Below are 16,624 nucleotides of genomic sequence, written 5' to 3'. Positions count from 1 at the left end.
AATTTCGAATAATAAGTTTACCAAATTTGAATAATAAATTGTGAATCGTCCAAAAAGTTTTATTTTACCAAAAAACGAAGAAGATGTCAATTCTTGTTCTTATTAAAGAGATATTCTGTTTCTTCTTAAAAAAATGACACTTCTCTAATAAATATACAGAAGCCTTTTCTCAGCAGCTGAATAATGCAAGATTTTGATCTTATCCAACATAATTCGTCAGGAAAATATGAGTTCATGAAACATTCCGAATTATGTTGGATAAGATCAAAATCTTGCATAAATTAGCTGCTGAGAAAAAGAATCTATCATTTAATAATTACATCATCAACATATGGGTATTTTTTTTTGAAAAGTCACAAAATATTAATTGATCTGAAAATCAGATCACAAATGATCAAAAAATGTTGATCATTCCGTTCCCATATAAATTCACAATTTAAATCATGTTTAGTGTTTTTTCTCTCTCTTTTAAAAATATTTTTAATAATTGTCCATATATCATAAATATTTAAAACTTTTTTATCACTTACACTTTAAGTTAATATCAATTTCGTGTTACTTGAATCTACGAAGTGATATGTTTCAATTTCTTCGTTTTCATTTCATTATCGATATTTTTCGTACAAAATATCTTTCGAATTTTGTTTTATTTTAAAATGCACTTCTTTGTTCAAAATCAAATAATGAAAAAAGAGCTTTTTTGGAATTTTTTTCTCGATATTTTTGATAGCAGAAATATTATTATTTCATGTGCAAAACATTTGAATCACATTCAAAAAGACGTGTTCAAATAAAAGATTCATTTATTGAATGGAAAAAAATGAAATAAACACTCAATTTATTATTAGACAGGCACAAAAACAGCAAATCAGAGAAAGAACAAGTTTATCATTTTGAGGAACAAATTATGAACATAACCTCAATGGTTACAACAATAACATGTTCTTTTTAAACTTTCTTTTGCATTTGATCATTATTTATTGCCTGAATATATCAAGTACCGTTCAGCTCAATAACTTGAAAAAGATAAGTATTTCTTACTGATCAAAATCTCTTGTCACATGAAGATATCGTCTTTGTGCAGCTGTTGGAGCTTCCAGTAGGAGTGGTGGGATATCTGAAAAATCTTCTTGTTACAGGGGTAGTGCAGCAGTCTTCTCATCCACCAAGGCCTTTGTCTTTTTCTTCTTTATCTTTAATTCGGATGAGTAGAAAAAAAGTGGAGAAGGCTAAAGGTCATTAGCCCATAATATTCATTTGCATCGACAGTTAACACTTCGGAGGCATCGGTGGTAGCTGCGTTTTTCACGTCATCAGCGATGGACAATATCAAGAGGAGGCTGCAGATTGTTGTGGTTAAGGCTGTTGGGATGTGTGCGATGCACATGTCGCTGTTGCGGCAGTCGCTGCGGAAATATGTCACATGGCTTGCTTTCCTTCACTAGCAGAATCATCACAAAAGAAGATGTGGAGCAAACATATCTTGATGGTGACGGATCTGAATGCATTCCTTTTGATATACATTCTATTTGATCCGTTGCTACTGCCGTCCGCGAAAGCGCGGCTGGTGTAGCGATTGCCGCAGTCGAGGCATGTGGTGACGAAGTTGGAGGACGAAGTGATGAGACGGATGGTTGTTCTATGAAGGATAGAGGAGAGAGCGGAGATGGTGCCGAAAGTGGTTTGGTTGAGAAATGATGATGTGGTTCTGTCTCTGTATGTGCTTGATGAGCGAGAAGACGTGAAGGAGCAGGAGAAGAAGGATGAGGAGACGGAAATGGAGACAGAGAAGAAACTTCAGGAGTTCAACATGATGCTGCAGAAGATCCGGGATGAAGAGCAGATATCGAAGCCTTCGAGTTAACTGGAGGAGCAGCTGCAGGAGAAGGACAAGATCATCTGGATGCAGCAGAGGAAGATTCTGGAGCTGAGCGAGAAGCACAATGCAGATGTGAAGCAGGTGAAGCAGGTGAAGCAGGTGAAGCAGGTGAAGGAGAAGAAGTGCTGGGCACAGCAAGGAGGAGTGGTGAGCGTGGTTGGCAAGTGGAAACTAGCTGGTCGGTGGTTATAATTGCCACACCTTCTTCGTTGTCGTCTGCGGGAGGTGGGGAGGTTCAGTCTTTGGCTTTCTTGATTCTGAAGTAGTGGCTGTGTGAAAAGAGTCAAGAGAAGATTGCAGCGAGTTTCGAATGTGACAGCACTGTGATGCTTGAGCCAGATTTGATGGGAAAGGGGATGTTGTAAAAGTGTGGAGCGGAGTGAGCATAGTGGGAGAAGCAAATAGCTGTGGAGGAGAGAGTTTCAGCATGGAGAAGTGGGGGGGTGCAAATGTGTGGCAGAAGAGAAACTAGATGGAGAAGGAAACGAAGATGCTGATGGAGCAGTCGAATGCGCAGGAGCAGACGATCTGAAAACAGAAGGAGCTACTCGAGGAGGCGATTGAGAATCAGTGGATAGCACTTGCTCAAAAGAGCAGGATTAAAAGATAATGAAGGCGTCGTATGAAAAGATGGTTCAGCGCCTGGTTGGGTGGGTGAAGCAGCTGGAGGAGAAGGTTGGGTGGGCGTAACTTTGGTGGGCAGAGAAGGCAGGACAGAGAAGAAAGATGAAAGAGGGAGGGATGGCATGAGGAGGAAGAACGGAAGTTAAGGCATAGAATACGAAAAAGCAGAGGAGGATGAATAGGCAGATGAAAAAGAAGCGAGCGTGCCTCATGGGATTCCGCTGTTGCCGCATGAGGATGCGAAGAGAGAGCTAGAGGACTGGATCCCAGCTGGGGCAGAGGCAGGGGCAGGGGCAGGGAAGGCGACTGTTGTGCAGCGGCTGTACATGCTTCTTGAGTAGACGACAGACAGCCGAGGCCGGGAAGAGTCGGAGTGGCCTGTGACTTCGCGTGGTGGAACGGGGGCAGGGCAGCCAGGGGCAGGCGGGGTGCTTTTGCTGGTGGGGTCGACAGCGATGGAGCGGCTGATGAGCTCAGTATCAGGGTCGCTGAGGCAGGTGGCATACGAAATGACGTATGTGCTTCGGTTGCCACCAACGCGGAGGTCGTCTGTTCAGATGCAGATGCTGCTAATGCCGCTGAATACAGGGCTGCAGCCATTGCTGTTGCTGAAGCTTTGGACAATTGACGGAACAAATAAAGACAAGATCGAAGCAGACCTGGGTGGGGCAATCTTAAGTGGGGATGGTGGTTCCGAGGCAAAGGTTTGAGGACTTAGTGTGTACGTGGCTATTGGAGAATAATGCAGAGCAGAAAAAGAGTGAAGCAGCTTTGTGGGCGTGATATGTGGTGTGTGGCTGTTCCGGAAGGACTTTGCAGGGATGTGGCTATCTGGGGCATTTGTGCGGAAGGAGTGAATTGGAGGTGAAATGCAGTTTTCATTCATTTTGACGGTGTTTGAAGTTGTATCGGAGATAAGATGAAAGTGTTTTTTCGTTGTTTGAGGGAATAAAGTCGGAAAAGAGAAATACCGATATATTTGTGTTTCCATCGTTTTAACTGAACAACTTTCGAGCAGAAGCAGCTTCCGGATGTTTGTGATGAAGCTGATCTGCGAAATTCTCATCTGCAGTCTTTGAATAATGAGATTGTGAAGACAGCGAGATGAGCTGAACAACATAATGCGTAAACTTTATGCAGTATCGAAGGTGGAAGTGGAATGGATTGGGCTGAAGCTGCCAGTGGAGATTATACAATCGGTGGTGGAGAAGAAAGAATGGCGGTAGGCGTTGTTCCAGATGGTGCAGCTGCTGCGAGGGCTGTTGCGGCTGAAGCTGTGGAGGAACGACTCAAAAAAAGGAGATCTGCTTTGATCTTCCTTTGGAGGATGGGCAGTGATTGGCGCAGTTTCTAAAGACGGTGGTGTAGCTGAAAGAGTTAATAATGAAGCTGAAAATGTTCTTCATTGGTATTGACATCTTTGTTTACATGTTCTTTTACAAATTATTCTTCCTCTTCCTCCTACTCCTCTTTCTCTTCAATTCTATATTTATCGATTTTGATTTTCTCAATTTTTCTTCTTCACTTGATTTTGTTTCATCTATAAACCTCATTCTCCTTCTATATTCCGTTTCTTTTCACATTCATTTTTTTTTTAAAATTCTTTGAAAGAAACAAATAAAAATCAACATTGAGAATGGTTTGTCTTCTTTTTGCTTATTTCTGAATGAATAATAAAAAATAAGATGGTGAAAAAGGAGGAGGAGGAAGAAGAGGAAGGAAAAGAGGAAGGAGAAGAAGGAAGAAGAAGTTGATGAAACATGACAATATATTGATTCCTCCTCTATCCCTCTGCCTTTCCATAGCCTTGTGACACAGCTCCACAAACTACCAATCACACAGCAGCAACACAAAGCTGATCGCCTTTTCCACCTCGTTCTTTTCAGATGCCGCCCCACGAGCTCCACAACAAACCCAATCATCCACAACAGTGACCGCTACCCTTCTTTCTTCTTCTCAGCCAGCTGCATAGACTCCATCTTCCGTTTCTGAACCACATTTGCCCCTGCCCCTACACTTGCCCCTGCTGATGCCACCGAAATCATCAGCCCCTGGCCATTCAGAGCCATCTTCAGCAGCGCAAAATGCAGGCTAATTGTCTTCTTAACCGTCCTTTTCTCAGATGGACACAGATATGCTCAAATTTCGGAGGTATTAGATTTATTTTGTTGCTTCAAGAACAGCGTGAAGAAATCGTTGCGCTGGCATGCCTTCACCACATATTCGAATGATAGCAAGCAGCACCCAGACAGCATATACTCATCCCGAAAAATACCCAGCGATAGCGCATGCGGAGTTTGCGGAATGGACACACAATGAAAAGACTCCTGTTCGAATATGTGATCCCTCACCAAGCTTCGTGTGAAGATGATGATGAAAAAGTCAAGGGATCGCAGCTACGAATTGCATCGCGCAGCGCCTTTATCACCTTTTTTCAACTTCATTGCTTCCGCTTGGTTGAAGTTCTTCAAAGACCTCAGAAACACAGACGAGTCTGCCTCTCCCTTCTACAAAAAAAATCCCTCAAACTCCACCAAAATAACATCTCGATTTTCTTCTCCGAAGCCTCTTTAACCAATGATTTGATTTTCATCCAAAACATCCTGTCCAGAGTCATCAGGAAGATCTAGCTCTCTTCTGCAAGTGGCTTCAACTGAAAACCTTCAAATAGCACTTTGCTGTTGTCATGAAAACCACAACTTGTCTCCTTCGCACTCCTCCCCCACAAACTTCCCTAACAACAACACATCAGCAAAGTCATTTGGAAACAGCTCCACAACGAAGATCATCTTTTATATCACTGCCTCGCTCATCTTCTGCGCTGCATGCTTCACCCACAGCCACATGATCACAAAATCCCCAAACTACTGCATCGAAACCACAACTCCCGCTAACACAGCGATTCCCTCTCCCAAGTCTGTTGTGTTCATGTCTCCGAATATCCCCAGAAATTACGTCAGCTTCAACACCAGCGACGACTTACACACTATCATCTGCGGCTTCAACAAACGCTTCATCTGCACAGGTGACTGCAACGTGATCGGTATCCAAAGCTCATGTGCCGTTTCGTGCGCAACTTGCCTTAGTGACCAAGAAACCGTTCTCATCTGATGCTCCATCGTCTCTTCATTTAACTCCTTCTTTTTCTTCTGCTCCCACTTCTTTTGTCCAATCTCCGTCCGCAGCTCTCATTCGTCAATTGAACAGCGCCTTCTTCAAGCGTATTATCCTTTCCTGTTCTTTCGACAGCACCATTCTTTTCTATCATTCGCTGATCCCAGATCTCGTTCCCTAACTTCCACTTCAGTCGAAACTCTTTCCACCCACCGTTGTCTTCTTCCCACAACACTCACCGCGTTCCCCACTTTCACAAAAGCACCCTTCCAGCTCGGGTCTGGCCCAACCAACACAGCGCTGCCATCCCCGATGCTAACTGCAAACTTTCCCTGGAACTTTTCACACAGCCCCGATGGCAGGATCAACGACGCCGAAGATGGAATCACCCCGCCTCCCGCAGACGACAACGAAGAAGGCTTGGCAAATGGCACTCCTGCCCCTGCTCCAGAACCTGCCCCTGACACTGCCCCCTCGCTGTTCTCACTCGCCACTCTGCCCTGCTGAGAATGCAGCTTCTTCTCCTTCTCAATCCCCACATCAATCAGCTCCACCTTCTCATTCATCGCCACAAGCTGCTGCAGCTCCTTCACATCTGTGTTATTCTTCTTGTTCAGCTCCAGTATCTTTTTCTCTCGCATCCTTTGGTCTTGTCATTCTGCTGCAGCTGCTCCACCAGCCCGTTCGTCCGCTTCGAGATCCGCTCGTAGTCCCGGATCTTCTGCAGCAGCATGACGAACTCCGAATACCGTTTCTCCATCTCCTGCTTCGCCTCCTCGTGCAGCTCCATTAGCTCCGGGATCTTCCGCTCCAGCTCCTCCTTCTCCACCCCCAGCTCCACAACATGCCCCTCGCACTTTCCATCCGTCTAACTTAGCGTCTGAGCAGCGTTCGCCTTCGTCCTCTCCAGATCTTCCTTCTTGTTCTTCAGCTCTTCACCTCTTCACACACTGCAACCCCTCACCAAATCGCTTCCTCGTCCAATTTCACAACCACACTTTCGACAACTGTAATTGCAAGATCTGTGGTGAAGAATTAAAATTGATTGTTGATAGACAATAATTCATTCATGTCTGCCTCCTAAAAGATGCACTTACCTTGCAACTTCGTTCACGAAAATGCTGTAAGTTTTACAAGCGGACGCACATGCTGAACTGTAAGCATCGCCGAAAGCGCCACATCGTACGCACACACAACACCTCCATACAGCACCGCCCTTTGCGCCACAACATAACCCCTCAGCGTCTGTTGCTCCCTCAGTGACGACTATTGTGATTTTCATACACTTAAGCCACCTCTCAATATCATCCATCACTCTTGCCGAAGTGAATAACGCCTCCAGTGCAGACGCATCCGAAGGGTCAATCATAGGTGTCGATGATGAAGATGGCTGATCATCTCCTGTCACTTTCTTCTCTTCGCTTCTCAGCCTCCGGAATGGCGAAGTTGATCGGCGTGCTGCTCCTGTTGAAGAAGTCGAAGAAGACGAAGGTGCTGAGTAAAGATACAACTGAATCGCTTCCACTCCCGCAATAAGCTTTTTGATACAACTCATCGCACAAAATTGCAGTGACTTTCGTGTCACAAAAACAAAGTCCATGTTCAAATTAGAGACGTCAATCATTACTGAAATCTCATCTTTTCTGATCAAATGGAAAAGTTTGAACAAAGTTTTTTGGAACGGAGTTGAAATGAAAAGATAAAGACGAGAAAAAATGATAATGAGTCGGAGAAAGCTATTTAAGACATAATTCATGTTTTGATTCAAAACATGAGATGCCATTTCTTTTTTGAATTTTTTATAAAAGGACATTAAATGCAAGAAATTGCAGTTGTCAATTATTTATTTATTATAAAACTAAAAATAGCTTTTTGTATACAACTTTTTGAATTTCTTTCAATTCAATGAGGACAGTATCGATGAAATTTTCTTATTTAATAAGTTCTGATAAAAAACTCATATTAAAGCAAGTTAAAATCTATTTATCTTTCAACATAGGAAAACACTGAAAAAAAAGTCTCCATTCGCAAAATCAAAACGTAGACTTGAACAGTTGAAATGAAAACAAAGAAATATAAACATATTTTTCTGTGAGTTCAAAAAACAAGAAAAAAAATACTTAAATCATAAAAGTGATTCAATAGTTAATTGGGTATTTGAAATCTATTTTATTAAAACGCAATATGTGGGGAAAGGGGGGCAAAACTCAATAGAATAACATTCAGCAATATATAATGGTAACGGAATGATCATCATTTTTTGATCATTTGTGATCTGATTTTCAGATCAATTAATATTTTGTGACTTTTCAAAAAAAAATACCCATATTCTTCATGTGTTCATAATTAATAAAAAGGATATGATGATTTATCAAAAATTTAGGATCGTTGATAATAAAAAAAATGAAAATCTATGGAAAATAAATTTTCATTTGGGTGTTTATTTTTGAAATCATATTTTTTCTGTCAAAATATTCTATTTGAGAATAATTTCTGAATACTGATAATGAAACCCTGAAAAGTCACAACTCAAAAATTTGAAAATCTCAACAAAAAAATTTCATCAACTGTTGGATTAAAAAACGATTCATAAACATTTGACATTTGATTGTTTATTATTTGGCATGTGACATAGAATTTACAAAATAATCAACACACCAAAAAAAGTTATGATTTCAAAAAGAATCTCCCATAAAAATATTGACATTTTGACCTTTGTTTCATTAGCCAAAGCTGCATATGAATGTTTGACAAAACTTTGTCTTTTTTGAGTTTAAACTTTGTTGCGTTGAGATTACAAATTTTCAAAGAAAAATTTTGATCCGAAAATTTTGAAAGAAAAACAGTGATTTCAAAATTAATCACTCACTTATGGTCAAATATTCTTATGGACGGATATATAATAAAAACAATTTTTTCTCTTGGTATTTGTTTCTATTCAATAGACATTTTTAATCCTGAACTTTCATATTTGATCAAAAATTTAGAAAAGAACTAGCATGTTTTAATTTCATCAAAGAAATTCTTTCACTTCCAAAAATTTCAACAAAAGCTAATGAAACAAAACACTTAACAGTCGATGTGGGACAAAATATTTGACTCCAAGCATTTTCAATGAAAAATTATGCACTTTCGATAAACTTTTTGTGATCTTTAAATATGAAAAAAAAAATGGGTTCATTTTTTAAAATACATGTGAGGTCACAAAACATTTTATTGTAACATCAATGATGTTTGCTTACAAATATGAAAATCAAATTTATTTTGAAATCTGATAAAGTTTAAAAATGATACAAGTGAAACAATTTTTCCATGCTTTGTGCACAAAAAGCTTGAAAGTCCGTATTTTCCCCCATGTTGTTTGTTTTTGAGAATGGAACGTCGTCAAAATGTTCATTTTGAAATATGTGTTAACTGAAATTTTAGACAAGAAAATTTGTAACTGTAAAAAAATTAGATAAAAATAATTTTATGATCCTATGTATTATTTCATTTATTTGAATTGATGCAACATAAAAAATTTCAAATCAATATATTTAAAATAACAAAAAATCAAATTTGAACGAAATCAAAAAATTCTACATAACAGAAAAAATACAATTATTAGTTCTTAAAAAGAATCAACGGAATAATAAAATTTTGAAAAAATTTCACTTTCTTTGGGAATCTTTCATGAATTGAAATTTCTATCGTCATTGCTTAAAAATATTTTTTTTCCAAACAGTCAAAAAGGAAACATTCATCTATGTGGTTGCATTGAATCTTGCACACAATATGATATTGATTGAACTTTTTGTTGAAGTGCACGATACATGGCTTTCAGCTTTTCGGGATTTTTGAAGAACAGAACAAATATTTGACGTTCACTATTTTGCAAAGATGCAATATTTGTAGATTCTTGGGTCTTCTTTGATACTGAATTGTAAGTCATTAATTTTTCTAAAAGCTCTTGTGCTGAATCTGAAAGCTGCTGAATATACTCCTATTATCATAACACACAAAAATTATAAAAATCATATGCATGCTCAAAAAAGCAGATATTTACTGTTATCAAACCTTTGTACGAAGCAATCTGTCCATTGCTTGGATGAACTGTGGCTGCACAAATATATGATCAACTTTCAATGAGCTAATTCTTGATGATATTTGAGCGAAGAGTTCAGAAGGAGCAACAATCGGAAGTGAAATTGGTAGAAGACAATGCTCCAGAGGAGAAAAGGATTGAATATACAAAGTGTGCAGGAATGCTGAGCGGATTGGCCAGAGTGAATAAAACGAGGATAAAGATTGCTTGCGTATTTGTTGAAAAGACTAGAAAAATCCACAAAAACATACACACATCAAAAACCATATTCATAAATGAAAAAATAGAAATTAAAGTTCATAATCTCAAAAAAAGTTTAATAACTTTTTGGCAAACTTTAAGTCTTTCTACTAATTTCGTCTGTGTTAAAGAATCGGCTTCGTTAAGTTTTCGAAGCGTGTCTTGCTCAATTGGCACAGATATTTCATCGCTATTGATAATTGCGCTGAATCCTTTTTCCTTCAGAACTTGAAGGTATAAATAAACAGATTGTGCTAATGTATTCGTGCTAGGGATAGGAGACGATGAATTTTGAACAGAGTTTACAAAAGAATGTTGTAAAGACTGATTTGACTGAGAAAACAGTGCAGGCAAATTGATTGAAAATGATGTTAGTATTTGTTCGACAAGATGAGAAACAATCAAATTAATGCGAGGAGCAGATGAAAGCTCAACAACGCTATTGAAAGAAGTTCTTTCAGTTGAATAGCCTCCAGAAATTGAGTATGGAATTATTGGTCTCTCTTCCAGTTGCGAAGCTATTGCGCTCATTCGATGGTTGATTAAATGTTGAAGATATGCTGAACCTTTTTGATGCTTCCAGTTGAAAAAAAGAGAAGAATATGGCAACGCAGACGGAATAAGCGTTTGCCTTTTGGCTGTTGGAAAGAAATGAGGAGAAGAATCTTTTAAGAGAATCAATGCTTCGATCTGAATTTTCAAAAAAACATAATATCACAAATTTGAAATTATCATAAAAACATACAAAAAAAATGCACACAGTTTGAGTTGCACGATGAATGTGATCTTTCAAAGCAGAGTGAAAGCGAGATTCTCGATGGAGTGTTGTGATAAACAAACAATGGCGTGCCTGCTGTTCACACAACAGTTTGATTATGGCTTGATGCACAAGTGCTGTTCTGTTTTGTCGGGCACGCTTTAATGCATAGTCCTTTTCGAGCACATTGGATGTGATAACGTCACGAAGCTTCTGAAGTAATATCGGAATTAAATCACTGAGTCTTTTTGTTGATTCTCGATAATTAGAATGTGGTTCTGTTCTTACTGGAATGTCAAAAGTTGATAAAGAAAATGTTGTTGCAGAGGAAGAATGAGAAGGTGTTATAAAATGTTCAACAGTTTCTGTTGTATGAATTGAGCTTGCAGGAGAAAGGCTGGGTTCTTTATTAGGAGATGCATTCGACGCAACAGGTGTTGAAAAGCTGGTTGTTGTTCTGCTGAGAGTTGGTGTTGTTGTTGTTGAAAAAGACTCAAGATAATCTTTATGACTTTGACTTGGTTCATTAAAAAGTCTTTTCTCAGGATGCCCTACCATCCATTGATCAATTGATAAAGTGGGGTTGGACAAGAAATAATTAAACAAAGGTACGTCCAATTTGGTTTTTTTTCGAAGTATAATTCTTGAAGTACGATAAGCTTCATTTGAAGGAGTTTCATTAATGTCCCGTGCAATGACTACACATTCACGCTTTAGTATTTGAAGTGCTGCATTCCACCTTTCCTTTTCAATACTTATCTCGAAGAGTCTTTGTCTTCCAACTGATATTGCCTTCGATATTCTTGTCAGCTCTCGAATTCGATTGAGATATATTTGAGTACTGGCTTCAATCGTTTCCGGCGAAGAATTTCCGGAAATTTCGGAACGCTCAAACGAAGAAGCATTTCCGGAAGAACTTTTCAATTTATTTACAAGAACAGTTAAACAATTTAAAAAATTTCCATCAATTGCTTGATAATCACTAACATGAAATGCCATAGGATAATGTTTCATTATTGAAAGAGGGGAAACTAAAGAATGACTCGTTAAAGTGTATTCATTCAACGATTGATGCAGATGACTGCAAGATTGAGATAACATTGCCACAAGCGATGCAGTATCCTTTATTGTCTTATTGATTGAATTATATGTTTGCTCCGCAAATAAAAGCGAAACATCTTGTTCTTTATTTATTTCTTCAAGTCTTTGAAGAAGTAATTGTCGCTGTCCTTTCAATCGACGAAGACGCGAGTTAAGTAGCAATATTTCATTTGAATTATATCCTTCTCTTTCATGTTGAGTTCCTGCTTTAAAGGAAAGAAATAACTCAGATTTTGTTGTTCCAGCAATACATCTTGGCACACATAAACGATTTATGGAAAGACGCTTTTCATAATTTATCTCTTCTTGGTTAAGTTTTTTTTGAAAAGATTCTCCAACATTGACCGTTCTATGATCCTCACAAACAAATTTTTGCGATGCAACTTCTGTTTTTAAGATTGCGTGTGTCGAAACATTATTCATGAGCCATTTAAAAAAAGAACTTGTTTCATTGTTTGCGAAAAGTAGAGACATATTCGGTGGAAAATCATCTTTAAATTCAACTTTTTGGAGAAATAATCCAAACAGTCCAGTTTCTGTTTGGATTTTCATGCGCTATAACCTTGTATAATTTGAATTAATTTTTGGTTAATAAATTAAGGTCAAAAATTTATAATTAAAGGCTGTTAAGATCTGACATTTCGAGTATAAAAGCTGTAAGATCGAATTTGGTTATTCGTTTATCTATCGTAACATTCAGAAACACAATTGAAAATTACATGTCAGAAGAGATGATAACATCACAAAATTCTGAAGAAAAATTTGATTGCTCTCGAATCGTTTGAGCTTCATTTTTTTGAAAATTGATTATATTTTGAGTTGTTTGTAAACATATGCACCAGATGTCAGAAATAGTATTTTATCGAACTTATTCACAAACTCTTTCATCGGGAAGAAAAGAAACTTATGAAGAAACTGTTCAGAGAGTGGAAAACATGCATATTAATAAATTTCCTGAACATTTCTTTGAAATTCATCAAGCAATGAATTTTGTGAGGGAACGAAAAGTTGTTCCTTCGATGAGATCGATGCAATACGCAGGAAGAGCAATTGAATTGTCAAATGCGCGAATGTACAATTGCAGCTTTACAAACATTGAAAATTTCAGAGATTTCGCTGATATATTGTTTTTATTGTGCTGCGGATGCGGATGTGGATACAGCGTACAGAAAAGACATGTTTCAAAATTACCAGCAATTAAACAAGGACACGAAGAATTGTTCATAATTCCTGATACAAAAGAAGGATGGGCTGAATCAGTTGTTCATTTATTGGAGAATCCGGAAGTACAATTTAATTATTCAAAAATTCGCCCACGGGGCGCTCAATTGTCAACTGGAGGAACTGCCAGTGGACCAGAAACTTTGGAACTGATGCATGAAAATCTTCGCACCATTATTAAAGGAGCGATTGGGAGAAAATTAAAACCTCTAGAAGTTCATGATATTTTATGTCAGATTGGAGATTTGATTGTGTCAGGAGGCTCCAGAAGAAGTGCTTTGATTTCGTTATTTGATATTGATGATGAGGAAATGATGAATTGCAAAGCAGGATGGGAATGGTTCAACACTCATCCACACAGAGCCAGAGCAAACAATTCGGCAGTTCTGCTTCGAAGTTCTCCTTCATTTATGTCTGATCTGAAAAGGTGCGTGAGGAAATGCTTTGAGAATGGAACAGGAGAGCCAGGGGTATTTTTGACAAATGATCCAGATTACGGAACAAATCCATGTGCTGAAATTTCGTTAAGGTCAAAGCAAATGTGCAATTTAACTGAAGTGAACGTTGCTGCGTGCAAAAACAAAAAAGAATTTATTGAAGCAGTTGAAGCAGCAACAGCATTAGGAACATTGCAGGCAACATACACCAATTTTGAGTTTATCCAACCGGAATGGAAGAAGAATTGCGAAGAGGAAGCACTTCTTGGTGTTTCGCTAACGGGACTTGCACAAAACTGGGAACTAATCTCAGCAGATGGAGGAGCAACGCTTGAAGAGGCAGCACAAAGAGCAAAGGAAGTGAATGCAGAATGGGCAAAGAGACTCGGAATCAATCCAGCTGCTCGAATTGGATGTGTTAAGCCAAGTGGGACAACATCAGCATTGCTTGGAACAACTTCTGGAATTCATGCGGCTCATGCTCCATATTATCTGAGAAGAGTGAGAATCGAGTCAAATTCTCCAATAACTGCATATTTGCTGAATATTGTCGATAATTTGAAAGCAAAAACAGATGAGATTTCAGACGAAACGGAGCAGACACATTTTGTTATTTCTCCGAAAAGCACACCAGTTTATCAAATTGCGAGATTGGCGGACGAATGCGAAAAGCACATTGGATTGCCGCTTATCGAAACAGACGTTTATTCAAGACAAAAACTGAAAGACGAAGAGGAGAAGATCCAAAGGGAAGAAGCAGAAAAAGCGAAACAAAAAGCAGAAATGGACGATGCAAAGGCAGAAAGCGAAGGAAGAACACCTTCTCCCGTTCCTTCGCCCACTGAATCATCATCATCATCGTCTGGGTTGAGAGCCACAGCAGTTCCAGCATCGCTTGTGGTGACAATGCCCATCAACATGAGCGGATCAATCGTCAGAGACAATGAAGCAGCTGTTTCTCTGTTAGATAGAGCAGCATTCATTCATCAGCATTTCATCCAAACTTCACATCGATCAGGACCTAACTATCACAACGTGTCATTGACTGTGAACTACAACCAGACACAAACAGTAATGAAAGAAGGAGGAGTGGGGACGGAAACACTCAAAGGAGAAGAAGACGCCATTCTCAACTGGTTGGAAGGTCATACAAACTGCTTTGCTGGAATTGCGTTATTCCCTGACATGACCGAAAGCTCAAAGAAATATCCTCAATTGCCATTTGAAGAAGTGGAGAAAGAGGTTTATGAGAAATGGCTAGCAACATGGAAAAGACTCGGAGAATCAGCAGTGGAAAAGAAAAAGAGCGAGATCCAAGCAAGCAAGAAGCTTTTATCGATTCAAAAATGCAATTTAAGCAAGAATTACACAACCGAGGAAATCAACATTGAAGATTCAGAAAAAGATGTATTGAAATTGCTGATCGAAGGAATGACTGAAGTTGAATGGGATCCAAACGCAGAGGATAAAAGGAAGGAAATATTGGCATGCGCAGGAGGAAACTGTGAATACACTTGAACAAGTGTTCACTTCTGTTCTTTAACAATCTTGAATAAATCAAAGGATGTTAAATACCAATCGGTAATTTATTATTAAAGCATAAGCGTTTCGGTTATGCATATATATAGATAGATATTTTGAGTGAGTCGTGTTTTTTAACATTGTCTCGTTTGCATCTTTGATTTTTATTTGCTAGTGAAATAAAATTGAAATCATTGAAATAAAGCTTATAGTTCATTAATCAGTATTTTTGTTTAAAAAAAGATTGCCGAAAACATAATCATTTTGAAATAAAATGCAAAAGAACTGAGTTGTCATTTGCATCTATTGTGATAATGTTCACTGCTGAAATTAATGCATCAAATAATCCTTCTTCTTCCATTTCTTTTTTGAGTCTTCCACACTCAGCTAAAAGAGAATTTTTATTTATAACTTCAAGTAAAATCCAAATGAAACTTATCGATTGAGTTATTATTAAACGATAAACTTCAAAAAACTGGGTAATTAACAAAAGAGGAGCTTCATATCTACTATTCTTCAGAAGAGCGTTGACTCCAGCCAGCCCTCCTCTTTTCACATCTTCGCTCATAACCATCAACGCAGCTGTTTTCACTTTGATTGGAGCATGTCTCTCTTTGACAGTGTTTGCAATAATATCCTGAAGCGCATCATTTGCAAGCAACTTTAAGAACTCGCTTTCTTCAATCCAACGCAACGAGTCAAGAAGTTCTATTGCTCTGTTAAACGTCCACATCCTTTTTTGTGTATTCAGTAAATGTAAGTCCGATATTTTGTTATCTTTCATAGTTTCTTGCAAAACATTCTGAAGCTTCGAGATCACGTCAATTTCTTTCAAGGCGTTTCTTGATGCAACTGCATTTAACTTATGAAGCCTTACTATGAATGAAATCGCACATACAACGCAAAGTGAAGTCAATATATTGATTTTTGCATCTTTTTGAATAATATTTCTCATTTTTTCAAGTGAACCTAAAGATTTGAATTTCATCATATGAACTAACAATAAATAAAAAGATATTATTCAGCAAATTAAAAGGTTAACATACACTTAGGATGGATGGAATGCAAAACAATAAAAAGAAATTCAATATAATCTGTAGATAGTTCAGCTGTTAACTCTTCCAAAGTTGAAAATAGTTCAGGAAGAATGAAATCCAATACAGTCAAAGAAATAACGGAATTTCTCTTGCATAAGCAATAAATCATTCCAAGTTCGAATATGCATTTCTTAAAAGCAAGATCTTTAGTATTCATTGGTTTTCGAAGGCGAGAAATTTCTGGAATTTTAAGTTCCAAGTCAATCATGATTGAATCTTCCAATGCGGTAGAATCAAGTATTGGCCATAACGTGTAATCCAGAAGGAAAGATTTCAGTCCAATTTCTTTCAACAAACAAAGAATCATTTGCCTTACATCTACTGAAGTATCATTTTTGATATAAATAGAATTTAATTGATTTAAAAATGAACGCTTGATCAATAATAAATCTTCATTTCTAGATATTGAATTGCAACATTCAATTATTGATTTTATGCAGTTTTGAATTTCTTCTGGCTTGAGATAATTAAGTCTTGTGATTTGTTCTTAATAAAATACAAAGATATCAGTGGAAAATCCTTATTTATTTAATTACCTAATAATATATT

The 16,624-nt window shown here is 37.9% G+C and overlaps 6 protein-coding genes across 6 annotated transcripts; 3 read left to right on the top strand and 3 right to left on the bottom strand.

Moving 5' to 3' along the window:
- Positions 1-1,319: 1,319 nt before the first annotated feature.
- On the top strand, positions 1,320-2,145 carry MONOS_5668 (uncharacterized protein; the record flags this gene model as incomplete). Its single annotated transcript, XM_067875837.1, has 3 exons — positions 1,320-1,372; positions 1,560-1,681; positions 1,844-2,145. The coding sequence occupies 3 exons, from the start codon at positions 1,320-1,322 to the stop codon at positions 2,143-2,145; spliced, it is 477 nt and encodes a 158-aa protein (XP_067731338.1).
- Positions 2,146-2,488: 343 nt separating this feature from the next.
- Positions 2,489-3,857, top strand: MONOS_5667 (uncharacterized protein; the record flags this gene model as incomplete). Its single annotated transcript, XM_067875836.1, has 4 exons — positions 2,489-2,554; positions 2,845-3,207; positions 3,252-3,367; positions 3,644-3,857. 4 exons carry the CDS (start codon positions 2,489-2,491, stop codon positions 3,855-3,857), a joined length of 759 nt encoding a protein of 252 aa, XP_067731337.1.
- A 1,870-nt stretch (positions 3,858-5,727) lies between these two features.
- On the bottom strand, positions 5,728-6,258 carry MONOS_13487 (uncharacterized protein; the record flags this gene model as incomplete). The annotated part of the gene is made up of 1 exon (XM_067866196.1): positions 5,728-6,258. One exon carries the CDS (start codon positions 6,256-6,258, stop codon positions 5,728-5,730), a length of 531 nt encoding a protein of 176 aa, XP_067731336.1.
- Positions 6,259-6,710: 452 nt separating this feature from the next.
- MONOS_13486 (uncharacterized protein) lies at positions 6,711-7,217 on the bottom strand (the record flags this gene model as incomplete). The annotated part of the gene is made up of 1 exon (XM_067866195.1): positions 6,711-7,217. The coding sequence occupies one exon, from the start codon at positions 7,215-7,217 to the stop codon at positions 6,711-6,713; it is 507 nt and encodes a 168-aa protein (XP_067731335.1).
- Positions 7,218-9,356: 2,139 nt separating this feature from the next.
- On the bottom strand, positions 9,357-11,697 carry MONOS_13485 (uncharacterized protein; the record flags this gene model as incomplete). The annotated part of the gene is made up of 4 exons (XM_067866194.1): positions 9,357-9,599; positions 9,674-9,928; positions 10,038-10,631; positions 10,702-11,697. 4 exons carry the CDS (start codon positions 11,695-11,697, stop codon positions 9,357-9,359), a joined length of 2,088 nt encoding a protein of 695 aa, XP_067731334.1.
- A 944-nt stretch (positions 11,698-12,641) lies between these two features.
- Positions 12,642-15,196, top strand: MONOS_13484 (ribonucleoside-triphosphate reductase; the record flags this gene model as incomplete). Its single annotated transcript, XM_067866193.1, has 1 exon — positions 12,642-15,196. One exon carries the CDS (start codon positions 12,642-12,644, stop codon positions 14,973-14,975), a length of 2,334 nt encoding a protein of 777 aa, XP_067731333.1. The 3' UTR covers positions 14,976-15,196.
- Positions 15,197-16,624: the final 1,428 nt, after the last annotated feature.

The sequence above is a fragment of the Monocercomonoides exilis genome, assembly GCF_001643675.1.
Source record: "Monocercomonoides exilis strain PA203 chromosome Unknown scaffold12-1864167, whole genome shotgun sequence".
NCBI classification, from domain to species: domain Eukaryota; phylum Preaxostyla; order Oxymonadida; family Polymastigidae; genus Monocercomonoides; species Monocercomonoides exilis.
The sequence above is the reverse complement of the archived record's forward strand: the minus strand, read 5'-3'. Positions and strand labels throughout refer to the sequence as shown.